Source organism: Eriocheir sinensis, chromosome 11 (assembly GCF_024679095.1).
Source record: "Eriocheir sinensis breed Jianghai 21 chromosome 11, ASM2467909v1, whole genome shotgun sequence".
In the NCBI taxonomy this organism is placed as follows: domain Eukaryota; kingdom Metazoa; phylum Arthropoda; class Malacostraca; order Decapoda; family Varunidae; genus Eriocheir; species Eriocheir sinensis.
The window spans coordinates 2,521,568-2,546,978 of NC_066519.1; the positions used below are offsets into that span (position 1 = coordinate 2,521,568).

General features: G+C 50.3%; 1 protein-coding gene across 6 annotated transcripts in view; it reads right to left on the bottom strand.

Annotated features, from left to right (window-relative positions):
• Positions 1 to 1,691: 1,691 nt before the first annotated feature.
• Positions 1,692 to 25,411, bottom strand: part of LOC126996776 (uncharacterized) — a 25,636-nt gene continuing 1,916 nt past the window's right edge. For 5 of the 6 annotated variants that reach the window (XM_050857611.1, XM_050857612.1, XM_050857609.1 and 2 more), the window contains exons 2-13: positions 22,597 to 22,956; positions 21,321 to 21,790; positions 13,479 to 13,884; positions 11,011 to 11,245; positions 9,414 to 10,687; positions 8,664 to 8,833; positions 8,247 to 8,408; positions 6,221 to 6,357; positions 5,417 to 5,609; positions 4,681 to 4,741; positions 4,072 to 4,202; positions 1,692 to 3,290 (exon numbers count right to left, since the gene is read on the bottom strand). In XM_050857611.1, coding sequence (XP_050713568.1) covers positions 3,147 to 3,290; positions 4,072 to 4,202; positions 4,681 to 4,741; positions 5,417 to 5,609; positions 6,221 to 6,357; positions 8,247 to 8,408; positions 8,664 to 8,833; positions 9,414 to 10,687; positions 11,011 to 11,245; positions 13,479 to 13,884; positions 21,321 to 21,790; positions 22,597 to 22,846 — 3,633 coding nt within the window. In that variant the 5' untranslated portion in view covers positions 22,847 to 22,956 and the 3' untranslated portion in view covers positions 1,692 to 3,146. Of the gene's footprint in view, positions 3,291 to 4,071; positions 4,203 to 4,680; positions 4,742 to 5,416; positions 5,610 to 6,220; positions 6,358 to 8,246; positions 8,409 to 8,663; positions 8,834 to 9,413; positions 10,688 to 11,010; positions 11,246 to 13,478; positions 13,885 to 21,320; positions 21,791 to 22,268; positions 22,418 to 22,596; positions 22,957 to 25,411 lie in introns of those variants that run through there. The other variant, XM_050857613.1, reaches the window with a different exon arrangement.

A 25,411-nucleotide genomic window follows, 5' to 3' on the forward strand; every position in this document is an offset into this window, starting at 1 on the left:
ACCTGATGCTTCGGTGTTAATTGAGGGGCAAAGCTACTTAGGTCATTAGTGGCAGCAAACTGATAAAGGCTGTCATTAGCCAGATGTGTGTGTGTGTGTGTGTGTGTCCTTCTCCGATGTGTCTGGTTACAGTGGTTAGCGGTACCTTCCTCCTGCAGGGGGGACTGGGGCTGCTCCGTAGCCATCTCGGCTGCTGCAGGGGCTAAATAACTCGAGCTCGTCGACCCGCAACACGTGCAGGGAGGCGTCAGAGCGCTGGGTCATGGTGATGTGCGCGCTGGGAGGTCACTGGCCCAGCCCGGCAGAGTCCCGACAGCTTTATGAAGTCGGTAGGCGTCCGCAGCACACGTGATCAGACCGTGGCTGAGCGGCGGAAAACCAAGGTTTCCCACCGGAATGTCACGGTTATTTCCGATGGCTTACCGACGTTCCCGACGAACTCCAGCACAGGTGCTAGCCCGGATCCTTGCCGATGCCATCTCGGATAGTCACGGCATTTGACAGTTGTCGGGGTGAGCCACGATCATTTTGCTCGCACCAAAATGATCGTGAGACACTGCCGACGTCCGAGGTTTTCCACGGCGGGGTTATGATGCCGCGCCGGAAATCCAAGGTATGTCAAGGTTAGTCACGGATACAATGCCGATTCACCATTTTTGCGTGTCGGGAGGGCACCGTCACCACAAACCGTGAATGTGTCAAACCAGCATCTTTCAGACTTTTAATTGCTTTTCTGTTTTCTTTTCCTTATTTTTTTCACTAAATTTGCTTTCTTTGGTCTTTTCTTTTTTCTTTTTTTATTTTTTGCATTTTCCTTTTTTGTGCTTTTTTTTAAAGATTAGCCACGTCTTTTTTTTTGTCCTTTCGATAGCCAAGCCATCGCTGTTCCATCTCTATTTCTTTCATACTTCCTCTTTCTTCGTCCAATATTTCCTTCTTCCTTTATCTCTCTTAATTTCCTTCTTTAATTCTTTCTTCTTTCTTCCATTTACGTATTCTTTCTTTCTTTTTTTCTTTCACCTTTTTCTTCTTCTCTTCTTCCTCCTCCTCTTCGTTACTTACCTCTCATCTTAATTCTTTTCTCTTCATCTTTAATTATTTTCTTCTTTATTTTTTCTTCCTCCTCTTTTTCCACTTCCTTTTCCTTTCTTCTAATCTCCTCCTCCTCCTCTTCGTTTTTTGTTTCTCTTCTCTTCACCTTTATTTTCTTCTTCCTTCCATTTTCGTATCTTTTTCTTCCTTCTCCTTTTCCTTTCTTCTTCTCTCCTTCCTCCCTCTCTTCGTTACTTATTTATCTTCTTTTCTCTTCATCACTAATTATTTTCTTCTTTCTTCCATTTCCGTATTTTTTTTCTTCCTCCTTTTCCTTTTTCTTCTCTTCTTCTCTTCTCTTCAGCTTTAATTATTTTCTTCTTTCTTCCATTTTCTTCTTTATTTTTCTTCCTTCTTCTTCCACTTCCTTTTTTCTTTCTTCTCTCCTCCTCTTTGTTATTAATTTGTTTCTCTTCTCTTCATTTTTATTTTATTTTTTCTTCCATTTTCGTATTTTTCTTCTTTATTTTTTCTTCCTTCTCCTTTTCCTTTCTTCTTCTCTCCTCTTCCTCGTTATATTTGTTTCTCTTCTCTTCATCTTTATTTTCTTCTTTCTTCCATTTTCGTATCTTTTTCTTCTTTATTTTTTTCTTCCTTCTCCTTTTCCTTTCTTCTCTCTTTCTCTTCGTTATTCACGTCCCTGGAAGAACAAGGAACAATTTAAGGTGCAAGGGAAAAGTGACCTTGTGTGTGGTGTACCCAGGGTTGCTTTTGCCCTGCACCTGGCACCTTGTTCTTCCTGGGATGTGTAGCCTGACTTTCCCAGTGCAGACTAGAGCAAAATGACTGTCAAGGGAAAAGTGACCTTGTGTGTGGTGTACCGAGGGTTGCTTTTGCCCTGCACCTGGTTCCTTGTTCTTCCTGGGATGTGTAACCTGACTTTCCCAGTACACACTAGAGAAGAATGGCTCAGTCCCTTACACACCTTCTCCAATGGATGCCTCAAATATGGCGTGTGTAAATAACACCTGCGGAAAATACAACTCTCAGCTCTTGTTAGCGGAAAAAAAATAAAAATAAATAAAAAAATCTGCTTGGAAAAAAATCTTAGTTAGAAAAACAAATAAATAAAAAATCTGCTCTGTATAAAAATCTTTGTAAAAAAAATATCTTGTCAGTGAAAAAAAAATCTACTCTTATTAGTAAAAAAATAGAAAATAAATCTCTTGTTAGTAAAATACAGAAAAAAAATGCTCAGTAAAAAAAACTCTGCTCTTATCAGTAAAAAATAAAAATAAATCTCATTGGTGAAAAAAAAACCTGCTCAGTAAAAAAACAAAACAAAAAAATGCTTAGCAAAAATAAAATAAAAATCAATGAAAAAATAAAAATCAATCAACAAATACAAGCAACATGATATGGGGGATACTTGACAGTCAGGGTATATCAAAAGTCTTTATCTAAATAAATATCAGAACACGTCCATGCTCTTTGGTGCCAGTGTGTGCCCGGCGAGCCTTAGGCCTACCCAAGCCCCTGCCCTCACAACCCTGTCCTGTTCTGCCCGGCGGGGGGGGAGAGAGAGAGAGAGAGAGAGAGAGAGAGAGAGAGAGAGAGAGTTGAAGCACGCGCACACACACACACACACACATATACACACACACACACACACACACACACATGCTCAGGCCCTGTATACTACTAAATGGTAAACACACACACACACACACACACACACACACACACACACACACACACACACACACATGCACACTTCCACCCCGACAGCTCTCCGCAATACCTCTCCCTCCTCCTCCTCCTCCTCCTGACAGCTTTCCCCAGTTCCTCAGATCCCCTTCCTTCCTCCTCCTCCTCCTCCTGACAGCTCTCCCAAATGCCTCACATCCCCCATTCCTCTTCCTAGAAAGAACAAATGTGTGACGGAGAATTAAGAGGGAAGAAAAGGAGGTGAGGGAGGAGGAAGGGAAGGGACGGAAAGTGATGAAATTGAGAGTAATGGAGAAGCACCTCGATGTTATACCCTGAAAGAACTACTAACATTTGTCTGAGGAGGAGGAGGAGGAGGAAGGGAGTGCCAGGCTGTGAGTCAAGGATCAAACAGCTTCTTCCTCCTCCTCCTGCCTACTGCTACTACTACTACTACTACTACTGCTGCCACTGTTACTGCTGCCACACCCACTGCCGCCCTCGTCCACAGTGCCACCACCACCACCACCTCCATCAGGCACACACCATACCTGCAAAAGAAGCAAAGTCACCATCAATAAGGGTCTATGTAAACTGATTTAGCTAGAACGTAAGGAGATTGTGAGAGGTTGGTTGTGGCCCTATGCAAGACAGCTCCTGTGTACCTAACCTAACCTAACCTCACTGACCATGAACTTATCTGACCTCTTCTTGAATGTGTATATTGTATTGGCACTCACTCACTCACCATATGACTGCCAGGCCTGTTCCACTCATACACCACTCTGTTAGTATTGGCACTCACTCACCATATGACTGCCAGGCCTGTTCCACTCTCCCACCACTCTGTTAGTATTGGCACTCACTCACTCACCATATGACTGCCAGGCCTGTTCCACTCATCCACCACTCTGCTAGTATTGGCACTCACCACATGACTGCCAGGCCTGTTCCACTCACCCACCACTCTGTTAGTATTGGCACTCACTCACTCACCATATGACTGTCAGGCCTGTTCCACTCATCCACCACTCTGTTAGTATTGGCAGTCTCTCACCACATGACTGCCAGGCCTGTTCCACTCATCCACCACTCTGTTAGTATTGGCACTCACTCACTCACCATATGACTGCCAGGCCTGTTCCACTCACCCACCACTTTGTTAGTAATGGCACTCACTCACCACATGACTGCCAGGCCTGTTCCACTCACCCACCACTCTAAGTAAACCAATTCTTGCCTGTGTCCTTGTTGAATCTGAACTTATCAAACTTAACTCACAACACAGAACAGAACTTGCTTATAACAGTGGAGGAGCTTCAGCATACCTACCCTTGGCTTTGGGGGAAGTTCCTGCACATCCTTTTCACTCTCTGGGGGGCTGGTGAGGGCCGGGGGAGCCTTGGGGGTGCCAGAGGGGGGCTGTGACTCCTGATCCTCCTTACCGCCCTTTCTGTTCCTGCCTATAGGGGAAGAAAAGTAGATTAGGAAAGAAAGAAGAAAAGGAATAAGGAGTTTCCGAGGTTTGCACAGTGGAAATAACTTACAGAAGAGAAGAAGAAGAATTAGAAGAAGAAGAAGAGGAAGAAGAAGATGTAATAGAGATTTAATAAGGGCATGACAGTGAAGGGAATGGATAGACTGACTGAATGGGAGAAGGAGAAAGTAAAGAAAGAGTGAATGAGGGAAAAAGAAGAAGAAGAAGAAGGTTACACTAGGTCAGGGTCAACTCACACTTCCACCTCTCACACCAACAACTACCAAAGGTCAAAGAGAAGGTCAATCAGGTTTTCACGAGTGCTTTTTCACAATCAAACACAGAGGAAGGGTCAAACTACCACCAGGGTCATTGAACTACCCCTGGAAACGCCTGAAACTCCTAGGAAAAGCATGTCAAATACGTGTTTGGGGTGAGGGACTGTCCGTGGTGATGTGACTGACCTGTGTGCTGGAGCGATGATCCGTTGAGGTCCTGGAGTTTGTGGATTTTCTTGATGTGCGTCTGAGGAGGAGGAGGAGGAAGATGAAACAGCGTGAATAAGGATGTAGAGAAGAGGAGAGGGAAGAGGAGGAGAAGGAGGAGGAAGATAAATAAAGGATGTAGAAAAAGAGAAGAGGAGGAGGAGGAAGAGGAAGAGAGAAGGGAAGATTAAGGAAACAGAGAGAGAGATAAAGAGAGAGAGGGAATCATATGTTTTGAAATATACAAAACACACACACACACACACACACACACACACACACACACACAACCCCCCTCCACTTCTCTTTTTCTGCTTCTTTTTTCTCCTCCTCTTCCTCTTTTTTTTGGCACCCTAGTTCACATATTTGATCCCCCCCCCCCCCCACACACACACACAACCCCCCTTCACTTCTCTTTTTCTGCTTCTTTTTTCTCCTCCTCTTCCTCTCTTTTTTGGCACCCTAGTTCACATATTTGACACACACACACACACACAACCCCCCCTTCACTTCTCTGTTTCGGCGTCTTTTTTCTCCTCCTCTTCCTCTCTTTTTTGGCACCCTAGTTCACATATTTGACACACACACACACACACACACACACACACACAACCCCCCTTCACTTCTCTTTTTCTGCTTCTTTTTTCTCCTCCTCTTCCTCTCTTTTTTGGCACCCTAGTTCACATATTTGACACACACACACACACACACACACCTGCAGGTTGTCCCGGCGTCGACAGGTGTAGCCGCACAGGTGACACATGAAGGGCTTGACGTTGTTGTGTTTGTACATGTGATCACGGAGGCGCTTGGAGTCCGCGTACTGCTGCCCACACTCGCCACACTGGAACGGCTTCTCCCCTGTGTGGCTCCGACGGTGGCGCCACAGACTGCTTAGGGTGGGCGCGCTATATGGGGGGAGGGGGGGGTAGAGGGATGGAGAGGGGGAAGGATTGGGGCTTAGATTTTTTTTATAGTAAGGGATGAAGGTTTTTAGATATTGTAAACTGGACGTAATCTAACTTAACCTAATCTCTCTAGTTGTGTGTATGTCTGTCTCTGTCTGTTCATCCCTCTCTCTCTCTCTCTCACACAGTAACAGAGGTATGTTTTAAGATATCATAAACTTCAACTAATCTAATATCTCTCTGGTTCTGTCTGTCTGTTCATCTCTCTCTCTCTCTCTCTCTCTCTCTCTCTCTCTCTCTCTCTCTCTCACACACACAGTAACAGAGGTATGTTTTAAGATATCATAAACTTCAACTAATCTAATCTCTCTCTGGTTCTGTCTGTCTGTTCATCTCTCTCTCTCTCTCTCTCTCTCTCTCTCTCATAAAACAGGATTCACTTAATGCACACACACACACACACACACACACACACACACACACACACACACACACACACAGACACACACACACACCTCATTTCACTCCTCTTTCCATTGCCCTCATCACAGTAAAAATAAAAATAAAAATAAATAAATAAAAACCTTCCCCCCCTTCCCCTTCACACTCACTGGAAGCCGCAGGTCTCGCACACGTAGGGGCGCTCGTTGGTGTGCGTGCGTGTGTGTTTGGTGAGGGCCGTGCGCTCCGTGGTGGCGTAGGGGCACCGGTCACACTTATACCGCTTGTTGAGGGTGTGCCGCCGGATCTGGGGGAGGGGGATGTGAGGGGAAGGAGGTGGGGTGAAGGTGGAGAGAGAGGGGTGGTGGGGAGGGAGGTGGAGAGAGACAGGGTGATGGGGGAATGAGGTGAGGGTGAAGGAGAGAGAGATGGGGTGATGGGGAGGGAGAGGTGGGGTGAAGGTGGAGAGAGAGGGGGTGATGGGGAGGAGAGGTGGGGTGAAGGTGGAGAGAGATGGGGTGATGGGGAAGGAGGTGGGGTGAAGGTGGAGAGAGATGGGGTGATGGGGGAAGGAGGTGGGGGTGAAGGTGGAGAGATGGGGTGATGGGGAAGGAGGTGGGGTGAAGGAGGAGAGACGGGGTGATGGGGAGGGAGGTAGGGGTGAAGGTGGAGAGAGAGGGGGTGATGGGGGAGGGAGGTGGGGGTAAAGGTGGAGAGAGAGGGGGTGATGGGGGAGGGAGGTGGGGGTGAAGGTGGAGAGAGAGGGGGTGATGGGGGAGGGAGGTGGGGGTGAAGGTGGAGAGAGAGGGGGTGATGGGGGAGGGAGAGGTGATAGGGGGAGGGGAGGTGATGGGGGAGTGGGGGGGTGAAGGGGGTAGGGTGAAGGGAGGGAGGAGGGGGGTGGAGGGGAGAGCAAGTGCTATTATTATTATTATCATTATTATTATTATTATTATTATTATTATTATTATTATTATTATTATTATTATTATTATTATTATGAAGAAGAAGAAGAAGAAGAAGAAGAAGAAGAAGAAGAAGAAGAAGAAAAACAAGAATTAGAAGAAGAAAAAGAAGAAGACGAAGAACAGAAAGAAGGTGAAGAAGAAAAAAAAGAAGAAAGGAAGAAGACAAATTAGAACAGGAAGAAAACACACACACACACACACACACACACACACACGTTCCAAGGCCCCTTAATACGCACAACTTGAGCTTCTAGTCTGCCAGGGTCGTGAAGGAAGGGGTGAGAGAGAGGGGTGAGGTGAGGGGAGAATGAGTAAGGGGTGAAGGGGTGAGGAAGGGGAGAATGAGTATGGGGGTGAAGGGGTGAGGAAGGGAGAGGAGAGGGGAGAATGAGTGAGGGGGTGAGGAAGGTAGAGGAGAGGGGAGAATGGGTAAGGGGGTGAAGGGGTGAGGAAGGGAGAGGAGAGGGGAGAATGGGTAAGGGGGTGAAGGGGTGAGGAAGGGAGAGGAGAGGGGAGAATGGGTAAGGGGGTGAGGGGGTGAGGAAGGGAGAGAAGAGGGGAGAATAGGTAAGGGGGTGAAGGGGTGAGGAAGGGAGAGGAGAGGGGAGAATGGGTAAGGGGGTGAAGGGGTGAGGAAGGGAGAGGAGAGGGGAGAATGGGTAAGGGGGTGAAGGGGTGAGAGAAGGGGTGATAATGGCGAGCAAAAAGGGTGAACAATTAGACATCCTCTCCTACTTCTCCTCCTCTTCCTTATCCTCTTTTCCTCCCTCCCTCTTAGTTACCTCCCCTCCTCCTCCTCCTCCTCCTCTTCCCTTCTTCCTTCTATCCTTCTCTCTTTCCTTCCTTTTCATCTCCTACTTCTCCTTCTCTTCCTTATCCTCTTTTCCTCCCTCCCTCTTAGTTACCTCCCCTCCTCCTCCTCCTCCTCCTCTTCCCTTCTTCCTTCTATCCTTCTCTCTTTCCTTCCTTTTCATCTCCTACTTATTCTCCTCTTCATCTCCTCATTTCCTCCCTCCCTCTTAGTTATCTCCCCTCCTCCTCCTCCTCTTCCCTTCTTCCTTCTATCCTTCTCTCTTTCCTTTCTTTTCATCTCCTACTTATTCTCCTCTTCTTCTCCTCATTTCCTCCCTCCCTCTTAGTTATCTCCCCTCCTCCTTCCCTCCAGCTGATATGACACACACACACACACACACACACACACACACACACATGTTCCGAGGCGCCTTACCATGTGCGACTTGAGCTTGTAGTCTGCCAGGGTGGTGAAGGCGCACTGGGGGCAGCTGAGGGCCTGGGTGAGGGGCTGGCCATCAGGGTCGCGCTGGTGCTTGGATGCCAGATGCTTGATGAGGTTGAATTTCTGGGTGTACATCACGGAACACCAACCACACTGGGGATAGACAGATAGATGGATAGATTGATAGATAGATAGATAGATGGATAGACACACACAACCACAGATAGAGAGAGAGATTGAAAGGATGAGAGAGAGAGGGACAGAGAGGAAGACAGAGAGAGAGAGACTGGGAATTATTATTATTATTATTATTTTTTGTGCGTGCATGTGAAAATTTCGCAACACACACACACAGAAAAAAACTCTAGTATAACACCCACAACCCATGCTCTCCCCCCCAAGCCCCACCTTATGCATGGCCTCCTCGCCACAGTGGTTCTTGAGGTGCGTTCGGACAGTGGCGCGGGTCTTGAAGCTCTTGGCACAGACGGCACAGACGCGGCACTCCTGGGTGACGTGCGAGGCCGCGTGCTGCACCAAGGCACTCTGGAGGGGGCTGCTGAAGGGGCAAAGCTGGCCTGGAGGGGGAGGAAAGGAGGCGGGTGTTATACTAGAGAAATATATACAATGGTTAATTCTTTTTCAATTTTTTTTTTAACTTGAATTTTGTGAAGAAGAAGAAGGAGGAGGAGGAGGAGGAGGAGAGAATAAGGAAGGAGAGGCTGGAGAGAAGGAAGGAAGGAAGGAAGGAAGAGAGGAAAAGGCTGAGAAGATGGAGGGAAAGAAAAAGGAAAGAAAGGAATAGAAAGGAGAGAAAGGAATGAGAGAAGAGAAAAAGGAGGGAAGGAAGGAAGGAAGGAAGGAAAAGATAAGGAGGGAGGAAGAAAGGAAGGAAGGAGGAACAAAAGAACAGAAAGGGAAAAAGAAAAAGAGAGAAAGAAAGGAAGAAAAAGTTATGAGAGAGAGAGAGAGAGAGAGAGAGAGAGAGAGAGAGAGAGAGAGAGAGAGAGAGAGAGAGAGATGAAGGAAGGAAGGAAAAAGAATAAAAAAGAAGACAAACAAGACAGAAAAAAAGAAAAGAAAAGAAAAATGAGAAAAAAGAAAAAAGGAAAAAAAACACACAACCCCCCCTCCCCCTGCCTCCCCCCCCACACTCACACTTGGCCAGGGTCCCGATCTCGTGTTCTTCCCAGAGGTGCAGGGTGACCTTGTCCAGCGTGCGGAAGCTCCTGGGGCACTGGGAGCAGCTGTGCGTCGTGACCTCTGACCTCGCAGTGACCCCTCCCTCGGGCGACCCTGGGCTGGGCGGCGGACTGGTGGCGGCGGCAGTGGTGGTAGTGATTGTGGTTGACTCGGGGGTATGTGGTGGTGATGGGGTGAGAGATATTGGGATTGGGGAGTTTGGTAATGCAGCGGAGGTGGTGGTGGTGGGGACATGGGAAGGAGGGGAGCTAGGCCATGATGAGACTGGGGAGGGGATGGGGAGTGGTGATTCAGGCTGACTGGGGTACGCGGGGAGTGGTGGGGAGGTGGGGTGATGTTCTAGAGGGTGTGAGGGATGCTGGGGCAGGACGTCAGGCTGGGGTGACTCCGGGGACATCTGCGAGAGGATATCTTCTGACATCGACGGGGAGGATACGGAAGACGAGGGGAGACTATGCGAAACTGTACCCTGATGTGGAATGGTCAGGGAGAGCTGCGACACTGGGAGCTGTGCGACGGGGGGGGAGGCTGCGACTGTGGTGGTGTGCGGTGTTACATGCGACGCCAACTGAAGTGGTGGTGACGCGCTGGAGGTGGAAGGAGGTGCAGGATGGTGGTGGATGAGGTGGTGCGGAAGGGAGAGCGAGAGAGACGACTGCGTGAAAACCGAACTCGTCGACTGAGGGAAGGACGCGGAAGGGTAATGTAAAGGTCCCTCCGGCTCTAAGGGCTGCACCGACACCGCCTGGAGGGGAACGGCTGACAACGGGTGCTGCAAATGCGTCAGTTCCGGATTCATGACAGCCGTAGAGAGCACCGACGGCTGGAGATACGGTGCGATGGATATATTCGACTGCGTTAGGAGCGGTGCGTTGGGGTTCGGTAACGGCGACTGCCCGAAAAGCGAAGTCGAGCTACCCACGGGCATGTTACTAGGGCATGTCGTCTGTCCGAGCAGCGACGCGCCCAAGGGAATAGGGGAGGTGATGAGTGGGACCGGGTTAGCTTGCGGCCCCTGACTGAAGAGCGACTGGGAAACTGGGGACTGGATATGGAAAGGGGTGTCGACTGGGAGCTGCGTGAGGGTGTCCGGGGGTGGGGGCTGTGGGGGCGGGGGCTGCAGGAGGGCTGTGGGGTCTGCTAGGTGTGGGAGAACGGAAGGTCGGGTGTCGGGGAGAACCACCATCCAGCCTTCCTTGTTTTCCCGGGTGTTGGTCTCCTCCTCGGGGCTGAAACGATAAGTCACAATCACTCACTGTCGCCACTATTACCAGCCTCACTACCCTCACTATCACTGTCTCGTAAATGCTTCTCTCTCTCTCTTCCTTAGGGTTGAGAGAGAGGGAAGGAGGGATAGGAGGAAACAGGGAAAGGAAGAGGAATGATAAACGGAGAGAAAAATAGAGAAGAGGAAGAAGGAAATACAAATGTGATCAGAAAAAAAGAAAACAAAGGAAAGACAAACCAAAAAAAAAAGAAAAAGAAGTACAGAACAGAGAGAAAATAAACTTGCGAAACAGCTAAACACACACACACACACAACCTGACGCACCTCACGGCCGGCAGCGCAGAGGTCGTAGGAGCAGCAGCAGCAGCGGCGGCGGCGGCTGCAGCGGCGGTGGCGGACTGTCGCTGTGAGGTGTCCTGCAGGGAAACGCCACCGATGCTGTCCTTGACCTTGAGCCGCACACGGGAGGGCCGCCGCGCACGTAGCCAGCGCTCGCCAAGGACCTTCATCTCGTCCGTGCGAAGAATGTTGTCCAAGTCCACCCCCGAGGGACTGGACGCTGCCGGAGGAGGAGGAGGGGGGGGGGGGTCATTACAGAAAAAAAGGTCATTAAGGGAAAAAAGGTCATTAAGGAAAAAAAGGTCATTAGAAAGAAAAAAAGGTCAGTAACCCTTTCCATCCGTGACGCAGACGTCGGCGTCACAGTATGGAAAGGGTCAAGAGGAAATGGAAGAGGATTAATGCTCTTCTAAACCTCTCAATCCTCCTCTAAATTCCTCTTAACCCTTTCATTGCTAAACGCTCACAGTGAGCGTTAGGCGTATTTGCTGGTGGTGCTAAACGCTCGCTGCAGCTCCAGTCGCACTTAAATCTCCCGCGTACGAGAGTGTTCCAACACTATTTCTCACAACACAGCATTGCCAATTGAGTGTGTTCTCCACTAAATTTGGTGGAAAATCATGTCAGCCCAACACGGAAAATCTACGGACGAGCAACTGGTGGATGTTGTTGTCCAATATAGCGACATTTTTGCATAGCTTCACCTATCACATGACTGATATTTTGACCAAATAGTTGTAAATTTTGCAGTTGGCAATACTGCCCTGCCAGCACCCCATCATCAAGGGATCTACAGTAGTTGCCTTACGGCTGACCGTCGCGCACGTATAAATGTACTACTTCACAGGCAACACCCCCTGAATGTGCCTGTACGTTCACAGGAGAGGCTTACATAGCCGAATCTTATAGAACTTGGCCTCCTCTTTCCAATGATGTTTTTGTTTTTTAGCTGTGATGAATAGTTTTTGAGATACAGCGGTTAAAAGAGCGAGCACTAGCATCACTTGCTGGTGGTGCTAAAGGCTCGCTGCAAGCGCCAGTCGCACTCACAGCAAAAAACATCCCCTGAACGTGCCTGTACGTTCACAAGAGAGGCTTACATAACCGAATCTTATAGCTGTGATGAATAGTTTTTGAGATACAGTGGTTAAAAGAGACCCCCTTCCCCCGCTGGGGTGCCCGAGCGCGCCTGAGGGGATAGTCTCGCTGCGAGCGCTTAGGAAGGAAAGGGTTAATCCTCTTCCATTTCCTCTTAAGAGGTTTAGAAGAGGATTAAGAGGAAATGGAAGAGAATTAAGAGGTTTAGAAGAGAATTAAGAGGAAATGGAAGAGAATTAAGAGGTTTAGAAGAGGACTAACGGTGACGCTGTTGGACGCCGACGTTGCTGGAGTGAAGGGGTTAAGGAAAAAAAGGTCATTAGAGAAAAAAAGGTCACTAGAGAAAAAAGGTCATTAAAAGAAAAAAGGTCATGAGAAAAAAAGGTCACTAGAGAAAAAAGGTCATTAAAAGAAAAAAGGTCATAAGAGAAAAAAGGTCATTAGAGAGAAAAAGGTCATCAGAGAAAAAAATAGGGCTGTTACTTTTTTGTCTATCTCTTTTCCTTTCATTCTGTTTTGTTTCTTATATAATGACCAAGAGAGACATTTGTGTATTTTTTTCTTTTCCCTTCCTTTCTTCCTCCTTCCTTTCTTCCTTTCTTATACAACTAACAAAACCACCATTCATGTATTCTTCACTCTCCAAGCTTCTTCAATTTTTCTTTCTCTTCCTTTCTCTCCCTTCCTTCCTTCCTTCCTTTCTCATTTTTCACTGTCATAAGGGCTGTCTTCACCCTCTCAAAATCTGCTATCACTAAAGTCTTGAGGGGAGAGAGAGAGGTGTCATTAGGGCTGTTTCTTAGGGCTGTTGTTAAAGGCTGTCATAAGGGCTGTCTTCAACCTCCCAAAGTCTGCTATCACTACAGTCTTGAGGGGAGAGAGAGAGGCGTCATTCGGGCTGCTTCTTAGGGCTGTTGTTAAGGGCTGTCTTCAACCTCCCAAAGTCTGCTATCACTACATTCTTATGGGCTGAGAGAGAGGTGTCATTAGGGCTGTTTCTTAATGCTGCTGTTAGGGGCTGTTGTTGGGGCTGCTGTTAAGGGCTGTCTTCAACCTCTCAAACTAGGTAGGTCAGGGTATGGTGGGCAGGTCCCGGAAGTTGTATAAGGAAGGAAGGAAGGAAGGAAGGGAAATGAAAATAAATACAGAAATGGAAGTCTTGGTCATGATGTAAGAAAGAAAGAAAAATAAGAAAAGAAAGACAGAAGGAAAGAAAAGGAAAAAAACAAACAAGAAAAGAAAGACAAAGACAAAGAAAAAAGGTCAAAACAGAACACACACACACACACACACACACACCAAAAAAAAAAAATAAAAAAAAAAAATAAATAAAATAAAAAAAAACCGCCACTCACCATCGGCCCAGAGCGTCTCCAGGAACATGACCGTGCTGCAGGGGTCATCCGCGTCACCCTCCACCAGGCACGGGTTGACCTGCTGGAGCTCAGTGAGGGGGGGGCGGGTGGCGGCAGGAAACGGGGGCGGTGGCTGCAGTGGCGGTGGGGGCGGCGGCGGCGGCTGTGGCGGCTGTCCGTGGTGGTGGTGGTGGTGGTGATGGTGGTGGTGGTGCTCCCTGGAGGCGGCGCTGGGCCTGGCATCATCGCAGGGGACGCCGTCGGGTTCGGTTCGGAGATACACGATGTCGCGATCTGGCTTGCTGTACCCCTCCCAGACCTCCTGTGGCGGGTACTTCCCCTTCAGGGCGGGCATCTCCTCCAGGACCGAGCTCTCGAAGACTGACGGGGCGGCACTGTGCTTAACCTGCCCAGGGGAAGAGGGGAAAGATAGGTTACGAGGAGGAAAGAAGGGAAGGGAAGGGAAGGGGCAGGAAGGACAAGGTGAAGAAGTAATGTGAAGGAAGGAAGGAAGGGAAGGGAGGGGAAGGAAAGGGGTAAGGAAGGGGAAGGAAGGAAGGGAGTAAGGAAGGGGAAGAAAGGAAGGGAGGGGAAGGAAGGGGCAGGAAGGAGGGGAGGGGATAAGGAAGGGGAAGGAAGGAAGAACAAGGTGAAGAAGTAATGTGCTGAGGAAGGAAGGAAGGAAGGAAGGAGTAACAAGGCAGGAGGGTAAGGGAGGAAGGTAACCAGGTACAGGAAGGTGAGGTAAATCATCACCCAGCTTCCTCTTCTTCTTCCTCCAGCACCAAGCTCTCACAGACTGGCGGGGCGGGGCTTAACCTGGCCAAGGGAGGAAGGGGGAGGAAGGTAAGGCCCTGTATACCAATAATAGGGAAGGACAAATAAAGGAAAGGCAGGAAGGAAGGAAGGGAAGAGAAGAAAATGATGCAGTGGGAGGGTGGAGAAAAAGAAAGACAGGAAGGAAGGAAGGAAGGAAGGAAGGAAGGGAACAGAAGAAAATGATGCAGTGGGAGGGTGGAGAAAAAGAAAGACAGGAAGGAAGGAAGGAAGGAAGGAAGGAAGGGAACAGAAGAAAATGATGCAGTGGGAGGGTGGAGAAAGAAAGACAGGAAGGAAGGAAGGAAGGAAGGAAGGAAGGGAAAGGAAGAAAATGATGCAGTGGGAGGGTGGAGAAAAGGAAAGACAGGAAGGAAGGAAGGAAGGAAGGAAGAACCAGTTTGGTGTTAAGAATGGCTTGGGAACTTGTGATGGTCTTTTGGTGTTGACACATGGCCTTCAGTCTTCTCCGGATTGTGGACATGAGTCTCGGCTTATTTCTTTGGGTTTTAGTTCAGCTTTTGATATGGTGAGTCATAAGGCATTGGTGTTTACACTGGAATGTTCTGGTGTAGGAGGGCATGACCTGGATGTGATGTCCGAGTCTTTAACTGATAGGAAACAACGCATAATTGTTGATGGTTCTTCTAGTGATTATACATTGGTGAAGTCCAGTGTTCCTCAAGGCAGTGTCTTGGGGCCGCTGTTGTTTGCTTTACTTACTATCGTCTGTACACTTAAGTCTGACCCAAGCTGAGAACATACACCCAAGCATGTTCGTAAGCACAGTGCAGATTAACAGAAAGTGCTGCGTGGGATAAACACAAACAGAGGTTAAAGAAAACTTGGAAGCCACAGCAGTAGCCAATCAACACTCAGCTTGCAAACACGCTTAGGTTCATGTTGTCAGCTTGGGTCAGACTTAAGTGAACAGATTTTAGTGTTATGTGGGGTGGCATATCCTCCAAAATGTTGTCATACGCTGATGACACGCCATCTTGTACTGCCATCTCCCCCAACACACCACCTTGTACTGCCATCTCCTCCCCCAACACACCACCCTGTACTGCCATCTCCTCCCCCAACACGCCACCCTGTACTGCCATCTCCTCCCCCCAACACACCACCTTGTACTGCCATCTCCCCCAACACACCACCTTGTACTGCCATCTCCTCCCCCAACACACCACCTTGTACTGCCATCTCCTCCCCCAACACACCACCTTGTACTGCCATCTCCCCCAACACACCACCTTGTACTGCCATCTCCTCCCCCAACACACCACCTTGTACTGCCATCTCCCCCAACACACCACCTTGTACTGCCATCTCCTCCCCCAACACACCACCTTGTACTGCCATCTCCGCCAACACACCACCTTTTACTGCCTTCTCCTCCCACTACACACCACCTTGTACTGCCATCTCCCCCAACACACCACCTTGTACTGCCATCTCCTCCCCCAACACACCACCTTGTACTGCCATCTCCTCCCCCAACACACCACCTTGTACTGCCATCTCCTCCCCAACACACCACCTTGTACTGCCATCTCCTCCCCAACACACCACCTTGTACTGCCATCTCCTCCCCAACACACCACCTTGTACTGCCATCTCCTCCCCAAACACACCACCTTGTACTGCCATCTCCCCAACACACCACCTTGTACTGCCATCTCCTCCCCAACACACCACCTTGTACTGCCATCTCCTCCACCACACCACCTTGTACTGCCATATCCTCCCCAACACACCACCTTGTACTGCCATCTCCTCCCCCAACACACCACCTTGTACTGCCATCTCCCCCAACACACCACCTTGTACTGCCATATCCTCCCCCAACACACCACCTTGTACTGCCATCTCCTCCCCAACACACCACCTTGTACTGCCATATCCTCCCCCAACACACCACCTTGTACTGCCATCTCCTCCCCCAACACACCACCTTGTACTGCCATATCCTCCCCCAACACACCACCTTGTACTGCCATATCCTCCCCCAACACACCACCTTGTACTGCCATATCCTCCCCCAACACACCACCTTGTACTGCCATATCCTCCCCCAACACCACCTTGTACCATCTCCTCCCCCAACACACCACCTTGTACTGCCATCTCCCCAACACACCACCTGTACTGCCATCTCCTCCCCAACACACCACCTTGTACTGCCATCTCCCCAACACACCACCTGTACTGCCATCTCCCCAACACACCACCTTGTACTGCCATCTCCTCCCCCAACACACCACCTTGTACTGCCATCTCCTCCCCCACCACCTTGTACTGCCATCTCCTCCCCCCAACACACCACCTTGTACTGCCATCTCCTCCCCCAACACACCACCTTGTACTGCCATCTCTCCCCAACACACCACCTTGTACTGCCATCTCCTCCCCAACACACCACCTTGTACTGCCATCTCCCCAACACACCACCTTGTACTGCCATCTCCCCAACACACCACCTTGTACTGCCATCTCCTCCCCAACACACCACCTTGTACTGCCATCTCCTCCCCAACACACCACCTGTACTGCCATCTCCCCAACACACCACCTTGTACTGCCATCTCCCCAACACACCACCTTGTACTGCCATCTCCTCCCCCCAACCCCCCACCTTTTACTGCCAACACCACCCCCAACACACCACCTGGAACTCCCATCTCCCCTAACACCCCACCTTGTACTGCCATCTCCCCTAACACGCCACCTTGTACTGCCATCTCCTCCCCCAACACACCACCTTGTACTGCCATCTCCTCCCCCAACACACCACCTTGTACTGCCATCTCCCCCAACACACCACCTTGTACTGCCATCTCCTCCCCCAACACACCACCTTGTACTGCCATCTCCTCCCCCAACACACCACCTTGTACTGCCATCTCCTCCCCCAACACACCACCTTGTACTGCCATCTCCTCCCCCAACACACCACCTTGTACTGCCATCTCCCCCAACACACCACCTTGTACTGCCATCTCCCCCAACACACCACCTTGTACTGCCATCTCCCCCAACACACCACCTGGTACTGCCATCTCCCCAACACACCACCTTGTACTGCCATCTCCCCAACACACCACCTTGGACTTCCATCTCCTCCCCAACACACCACCTTGTACTGCCATCTCCTCCCCCCAACACACCACCTTGTACTGCCATCTCCCCCAACACACCACCTTGTACTGCCATCTCCCCCAACACACCACCTTGTACTGCCATCTCCTCCCCCAACACACCACCTTGTACTGCCATCTCCCCCAACACACCACCTTGTACTGCCATCTCCCCCAACACACCCTGTACACTGCTCTCTCCAACACACCACCTTGTACTGCCATCTCCCCAACACACCACCTTGTACTGCCATCTCCTCCCCAACACACCACCTTGTACTGCCATCTCCTCCCCAACACACCACCTCGTACTGCCATCTCCCCACACACACCACCTTGTACTGCCATCTCCCCAACACACCACCTTGTACTGCCATCTCCTCCCCAACACACCACCTTGTTCTGCCTTCTCCCCCAACAAACCACCTTGTACTGCCATCTCCTCCCCAACACCACCTTGTACTGCCATCTCCTCCCCATCACAACACCTTGTACTTCTATCTCCTCCCCCACCACACCACCTTGTTCTTCCTTCTCCACCAACACACCACCTTGTACTGCTTTCTACTCCCCCAACACACCACCTTGTACTGCCATCTCCTCCCCCAACACACCACCTTGTACTGCCATCTCCCCCAACACACCACCTTGTACTGCCATCTCCCCAACACACCACCTTGTACTGCCATCTCCTCCCCAACACACCACCTTGTACTGCCATCCTCCCCAACACACCACCTTGTACCATCTCCTCCCCAACACACCACCTTGTACTGCCATCTCCCCAACACACCACCTTGTACTGCCATCTCCCCAACACACCACCTTGTACTGCCATCTCCCCCAACACACCGCCTTGTACTGCCATCTCCTCCCCCCCACACCCCACCATGTAATGCCAACTCCTCCACAACACACCACCTTGTCCTGCCATCTCCTCCCCAACACACCACCTTGTACTGCCATCTCCTCCCCAACACACCACCTTGTACTGCCATCTCCCCAACACACCACCTTGTACTGCCATCTCCTCCCCAACACACCACCTTGTACTGCCATCTCCCCAACACACCACCTTGTACTGCCATCTCCTCCCCAACACACCACCTTGTACTGCCATCTCCTCCCCAACACCCCACCTTGTACTGCCATCTCCTCCCCAACACACCACCTTGTACTGCCATCTCCTCCCCAACACACCACCTTGTACTACCACCTCCCCCAACACACCACCTTGTACTGCCATCTCCTCCCCAACACACCTTGTACTGCCATCTCCTCCCCAACACACCACCTTGTACTGCCATCTCCTCCCCCAACACACCACCTTGTACTGCCATCTCCTCCCCCAACACACCACCTTGTACTGCCATCTCCTCCCCCAACACACCACCTTGTACTGCCATCTCCTCCCCCAACACACCACCTTGTACTGCCATCTCCTCCCAACACACCACCTTGTACTGCCATCTCCTCCCCAACACACCACCTTGTACTGCCATCTCCTCCCCAACACACCACCTTGTACTGCCATCTCCTCCCCAACACACCACCTTGTACTGCCATCTCCCCAACACACCACCTTGTACTGCCATCTCCCCAACACACCACCTTGTACTGCCATCTCCTCCCCAACACACCACCTTGTACTGCCATCTCCCCAACACACCACCTTGTACTGCCATCTCCCCAACACACCACCTTGTACTGCCATCTCCTCCCCAACACACCACCTTGTACTGCCATCTCCTCCCCAACACACCACCTTGTACTGCCATCTCCTCCCCAACACACCACCTTGTACTGCCATCTCCTCCCCAACACACCACCTTGTACTGCCATCCTCCCCCAACACACCACCTTGTACTGCCATCTCCTCCCCCAACACACCACCTTGTACTGCCATCTCCGCCCCCAACACACCACCTTGTACTGTCATCTCCTCCCCAACACACCACCTTGTACTGCCATCTCCCCAACACACCACCTTGTACTGCCATCTCCTCCCCAACACACCACCTTGTACTGCCATCTCCTCCCCAACACACCACCTTGTACTGCCATCTCCTCCCCAACACACCACCTTGTACTGCCATCTCCTCCCCAACACACCACCTTGTACTGCCATCTCCTCCCCAACACACCACCTTGTACTGCCATCTCCTCCCCAACACACCACCTTGTACTGCCATCTCCTCCCCAACACACCACCTTGTACTGCCATCTCCTCCCCAACACACCACCTTGTACTGCCATCTCCTCCCCAACAAACCACCTTGTACTGCCATCTCCTCCCCAACACACCACCTTGTACTGCCATCTCCTCCCCCAACACACCACCTTGTACTGCCATCTCCTCCCCCAACACACCACCTTGTACTGCCATATCCTCCCCCAACACACCACCTTGTACTGCCATATCCACCCACAAAACACCACCTTGTACTGCCATATCCTCCCCAACACACCACCTTGTACTGCCATCCTCCCCAACACACCACCTTGTACTGCCATCTCCCCAACACACCACCTTGTACTGCCATCTCCCCAACACACCACCTTGTACTGCCATCTCCCCAACACACCACCTTGTACTGCCATATCCTCCCCAACACACCACCTTGTACTGCCATCTCCCCCAACACACCACCTTGTACTGCCATATCCTCCCCCAACACACCACCTTGTACTGCCATATCCTCCCCCAACACACCACCTTGTACTGCCATATCCTCCCCCAACACACCACCTTGTACTGCCATCTCCTCCCCCAACACACCACCTTGTACTGCCATCTCCCCCAACACACCACCATGTACTGCCAGCTCCTCCCCCCACCCACCACTTTGTACAGCCATCTCCTCCCCCAACACACCACCTTGTACTGCCATCTCCTCCCCCAACACACCTCCTTGTACTGCCATCTCCCCCAACACACCACCTTGTACTGCCATCTCCTCCCCCAACACACCACCTTGTACTGCCATATCCTCCCCCAACACAGGTATCAGCAGCCAGTGTTCTGAAAGAGGATGTCTCCAGAAGTCATCCTTGGTGTACTCAGTGGGGGATGAAGTTGAATCTTTTGAGCTCCCAGGATCTCATTATTAGCAGATTCAGGTCTCTTCTTCCTAGCCACCCTGATATTATTTTTAACAAGTCTGTGATTAAGAATTGTGAGTCCTTAAAGCTACTGGGGGTGACGTTAGACTCTAAACTAACATATGAGTCTCACTTGCGGTCTGTTGCTTCGTCAATCTCAGAAAATTGGTCTTCTTCACGAGTGCAACGAGATGGTTTCTGACCACAGCGTTGAATTCCTTTTATTCCTTTTTATTGCCACATTGAGTAGTGCTCCCCTGTCTTCCTCTCTGATGCACTCCCATATGAAGGAAGCTCCTGGACCAGGCCTTTAATCAGATCAAGTTTTTGCTGCTTAATCTAAATATTAATCTTGAACATCACCGCATTGTTGGCTCTCTGACTCTGTTGTATAAGATCTTTAACAATCATAACTATCCTTTACATTCTTCAAATCTCAATGACTTGGCATTTTCAGCTGTACGTTTTAATACTTCCCAATTTTCAAGAAGCTTTGTTCCCTGTATAACCATATTGTGGAGCCAGCATCCAAATGATGTTGTTAAAGCTGAAAACCCGCAATTATTTATGAACAGAGTCAATAGTTTTTTACTAAAGTGACTTGCTCTTTCCTAAGGCCAATGTTCCCCCTCTGGGACCCTTACTGGGTATATAATTCCACGAACTCTCCAGAGAGGCTGGCGTTCTTGGCCTATAATAATAATAATGATAAAAATAAGGGAGGGAGGAAGGACAAAGGGAGAAAGGCAAAAGAAAAAAAGCCACACTCACACACCCATCCACCCACCTGTCCGCACGGGGTGGTGAGTGCGTCGCCGTCCATGCCCGGCGCGGTGCAGAGTTCGCTGAAGGAGATGTTTGCAGTGTGGCCCAGCATGGCGGCGTTGGTGTCTACCTTGAGGGGCTCAGAATACTTGGGCGGGTCCTGCAGCAGTGTGGGGTCATGCGGCTTGAAGCTAACCAGCGGCAGGGACACACTCTGGCCCCCTGCCCCCCCGCCGCCCACCAGCTCCCCGCACGGCTCCTCTGGGCGGGCGCACTGGGCAGGGGGCACCTCCATCACGCTGGGGGGCTCCAGGGGCACGTAGTTCATCTCTGTGAGGTACTGGGGCTCCGGGGCGGCCAGATAGCTCGGGGCGTCGCCAGGGAAGCCAAACACTTGCAGCGAGCGGCACAGCGCCACCACGCTGGACAGCCGGTGCCGCGGCACCAACAGCTCCCCGCAGTACAGGTACTCAACCAGGGCGCGCAGCTCACCTGTACACACAGAGGAGAGACCTCATTACAACACACTCACTCCGGGACGGCTCACAGGGATCAGACAACACAGACCTTAGTACTGGGATGGGGAAGGGAAGCCATGAAAGGAGTGCTGCCTGATGCTGAGGATCTGATCACATTCTTTTGCATGTGTCCAAAAACCTTATCATCAGCACCTAATGCTGTGCTACTGGCCATGCTACATCTTGCCCCACGGGGCGGCCCCCTCACTGGGTGATATGAGCAGCCCCAGGTTGTCTGGCACACCACCTAATGCTATGCTACATCTTGCCCCATGGGGCGGCCCCCTCACTGGGTGATATGAGCAGCCCAAGGTTCTGGCACACCACTTAATGCTGTGCTACATCTTGCCCCATGGGGCGGCCCCCTCACTGGGTGATATGAGCAGCCCCAGGTTGTCTGGCACATCCCCTAATGCTGTGGTACATCTTGCCCCACGGGGCGGCCCCCTCACCAGGTGATATGAGCAGCCCCAGGTTGTCTGGCACATCCCCTAATGCTGTGCTACATCTTGCCCCACGGGGCGGCCCCCTCACTGGGTGATATGAGCAGCCCCAGGTTGTCTGGCACATCCCCTAATGCTGTGCTACATCTTGCCCCACGGGGCAGCCCCCTCACCAGGTGATATGAATAGCTCCAGGTTGTCTGGCACATCCCCTAATGCTGTGGTACATCTTGCCCCACGGGGCGGCCCCCTCACCAGGTGATATGAGCAGCCCCAGGTTGTCTGGCACATCCCCTAATGCTGTGCTACATCTTGCCCCACGGGGCGGCCCCCTCACCAGGTGATATGAGCAGCCCCAGGTTGGTGCTGGACATCTGCAGCTCCGCCATGCCGGGGCCGAGGGACTGCAGGCGCTCCTGAAAGAACTTGCTGCCGGCCGCCAGGACAGCCTTGTGTGCGTATATGTGCACGTCGTCGCACACCAGACGCACGTCCAGCAAGGCGGCCTGTGTGTAGAGGTGGTAGAGGCTGCTGGCCAGCATGGCGCTGTGCTCCGTGCAGGACAGCCGCGTGTTGGCGTCCATCATGGCCTGCTGCGGGGGGCAGCCGCCTCACTCCCCTTGGCTACTCCCTGCCGCCAGGAGGGAGCTGACACTGGGGATGATGGCTGCTGGTCACTCTGCAGCATAGTACGACCCTGGAAGAGAGGTGATAACCCTTCAGATAAATGGTGGTGATGGGCAGCATCAGTGACCACCACCCCGTTCAGTCCGGACTCTTTAGTTTTCCTCTCCCTCCCTGCAGCAGCTGTGAGTGACCCACATTAATTAACCCTTCTTATCAATGCGTGCACCCTCTTCATTTATTTGCTTACCTCATTACTTAGCTGCTTCCCTATTTATCTATTTATTTGTTTATTTACCCTACATTATATATTTACCCTCAACAAATGCTGAGTAACCCACACTTGTCTAATGGCCCTGGGTGACCATTTCTGTGAGGCTGCAGTGTGGTGTTGTGGTGGGGTCATTAGGTCATGGGCTATTGTTACTAGGTTAGGTAAGTAAGGTAAGGTTGAGAACATAGACCAGAGCTACCTTGGTGAATCATAAGGTTGGGGTACTGTTCATTAGGTTAGGTAAGTAAGGCAAGGTTGGGAGCATAGACCAGAGCTACCTTAGTGAATAATAAGGTTGGGTGTTATTATTAGGTTAGGTATATAAGTGAGGTAACATTGGGAGCATACACCAGAGAAATGTTACTTTAGTGAATAATAATGTCAGGGGTCACTCTTAGGTTAGGTAAGGTAAGGTAAGGTTGACAGCATATACTTGAGCTACCCAACCTAGTGAATAATAAGGTTTGGGGTTACTACTAGGTTAGGTTAGGTACGGTAAGGTTGGAAGCATGCACCAGAGCTACCTTACCTTAGTGAATAATAAGGTCAGGGGTCACTATTAGGTTAGGTAAGGAAGGTAAGGATAGGAAAGGTAAGGTTAGGTTGTCAGCATATGCTGGAGCTACCTAACCAAGTGAAGAACACCCTAAGCCCTAACCTATCACCCTGTGGTAACCCAGCTGTTGTGTTAGAGGTTATTAATATGTTATTCATCAGGCAGGCAATTTTCCTTCATTGTAAGTACAGTCCAGGCATCTAAACACAGGTGCTCTGTGGTGCAGTGGTAGCGTCCCTGACTACGAATCTGTGGGCAAGGGTTCTAATCCCGGCCTGGGCAGTCACAGTGCTGCCCACCCAGCTGTTCATCCTTCTTGTGGGCTGGTTGGTAAATGGGTACCTGGGCACACCTGGGGAAGGCAAACTGGTAACCCAGTGTCGTGTTTCTCTGTGTCCTCCAATTTCTGGCAGTCTGTTTTGTCTAAAAAACAAAAGGCAGATTGCTATGAACATGGATCTGTGTGCGCAGCTGGTCAGGTAAGATAACATTGTTTTTTGAAAATATCAAGATGCTATTTTCTGTAAATTTATATCGTTATCATTGTTATCGCTGATGAGGCTTCAGGCCGCAGTCCACCGCTGTAGCAGCGCTCCACAGGGCCGCTAACATTATACAGTAATATTAGCACCTAAAGTTGTCCTCAATCCTCGTATTTGTTAAGTCGTAGGATTTAGCGAATAAGTGAGTCTTCAGCGCTTTCTTGAAGATTGCCAGACTGTCACTGTTCTTAACGTCCCCGGGTAACTCATTATTGAGTCATGAGGCATTAATTTCTCACTGACATGGTTGTCAGATGAAAAGTCACATATTTTGTAGACTATTCGTCTACAAAATATGTGTCTTGACTTATCAAGCAACGCAACTTGGTAAACCTGGATATTTGAGAAATATTCTACAGGATTTTCATCTGGACACCACCATGTCAGTGAGACACAGTACACAACGGTATAGACTCTGTGAGCCCAGGGTCAACCTGGAACTGGGTTTCAGAGCATCTGAGAAGAAATTTACTGATGAATCCCTGCATGAAGGCTATTTATTGGTCCTTCACTTCACCTATTACAAAACAGAGCACTGTACTGGATACATTGATGTTTTCCTAAGAAAGAATAAAACAATATGTCTTCCCGTGCTGGAAAACACTGGGGGGACAGCCGTGTACACCCGACCAGCTGCGTACACGGGTCCGTACATGTTCATGGCAAGTTTGTAAACAAAACGGACGGCCAGAAACGGGAGGATGCGGAGAAACACGACACTGGATGTCCTACTGGCCCTGTGTTGGGGCTCCCTCCCACCACAGGCTCAAGGGACAGCGGGATGGAGATGGTCACTGTCACCACACACAGCCATGGCGCATGCTTCAAACTTTACCTTCATCAAGACACACAGTAATGGTGCAGAGAGAGGCAAGGGTTCCCTCCCCCACAGACTCAAGGCACACAGATGGTCACCGCTGCCACCTGAAGCTGACCTCTCTTTTGGCCCTTTCATCTTTTATGCGAGCAGTGATTAGCGGGATATTTTGATATTTTTAGACTTTTTGTTGCCCTTGAGCTACTTCCTAAGTGGTATATCTAGACACACTCAGTAATGCACTACATTTTGAGGTGTGACCCAACTGTAAGAGAGCTGATTCACAAGAATCACGACAAGCTAAAATTAGAATGGGGAATATACACAGTGAGAGACAGA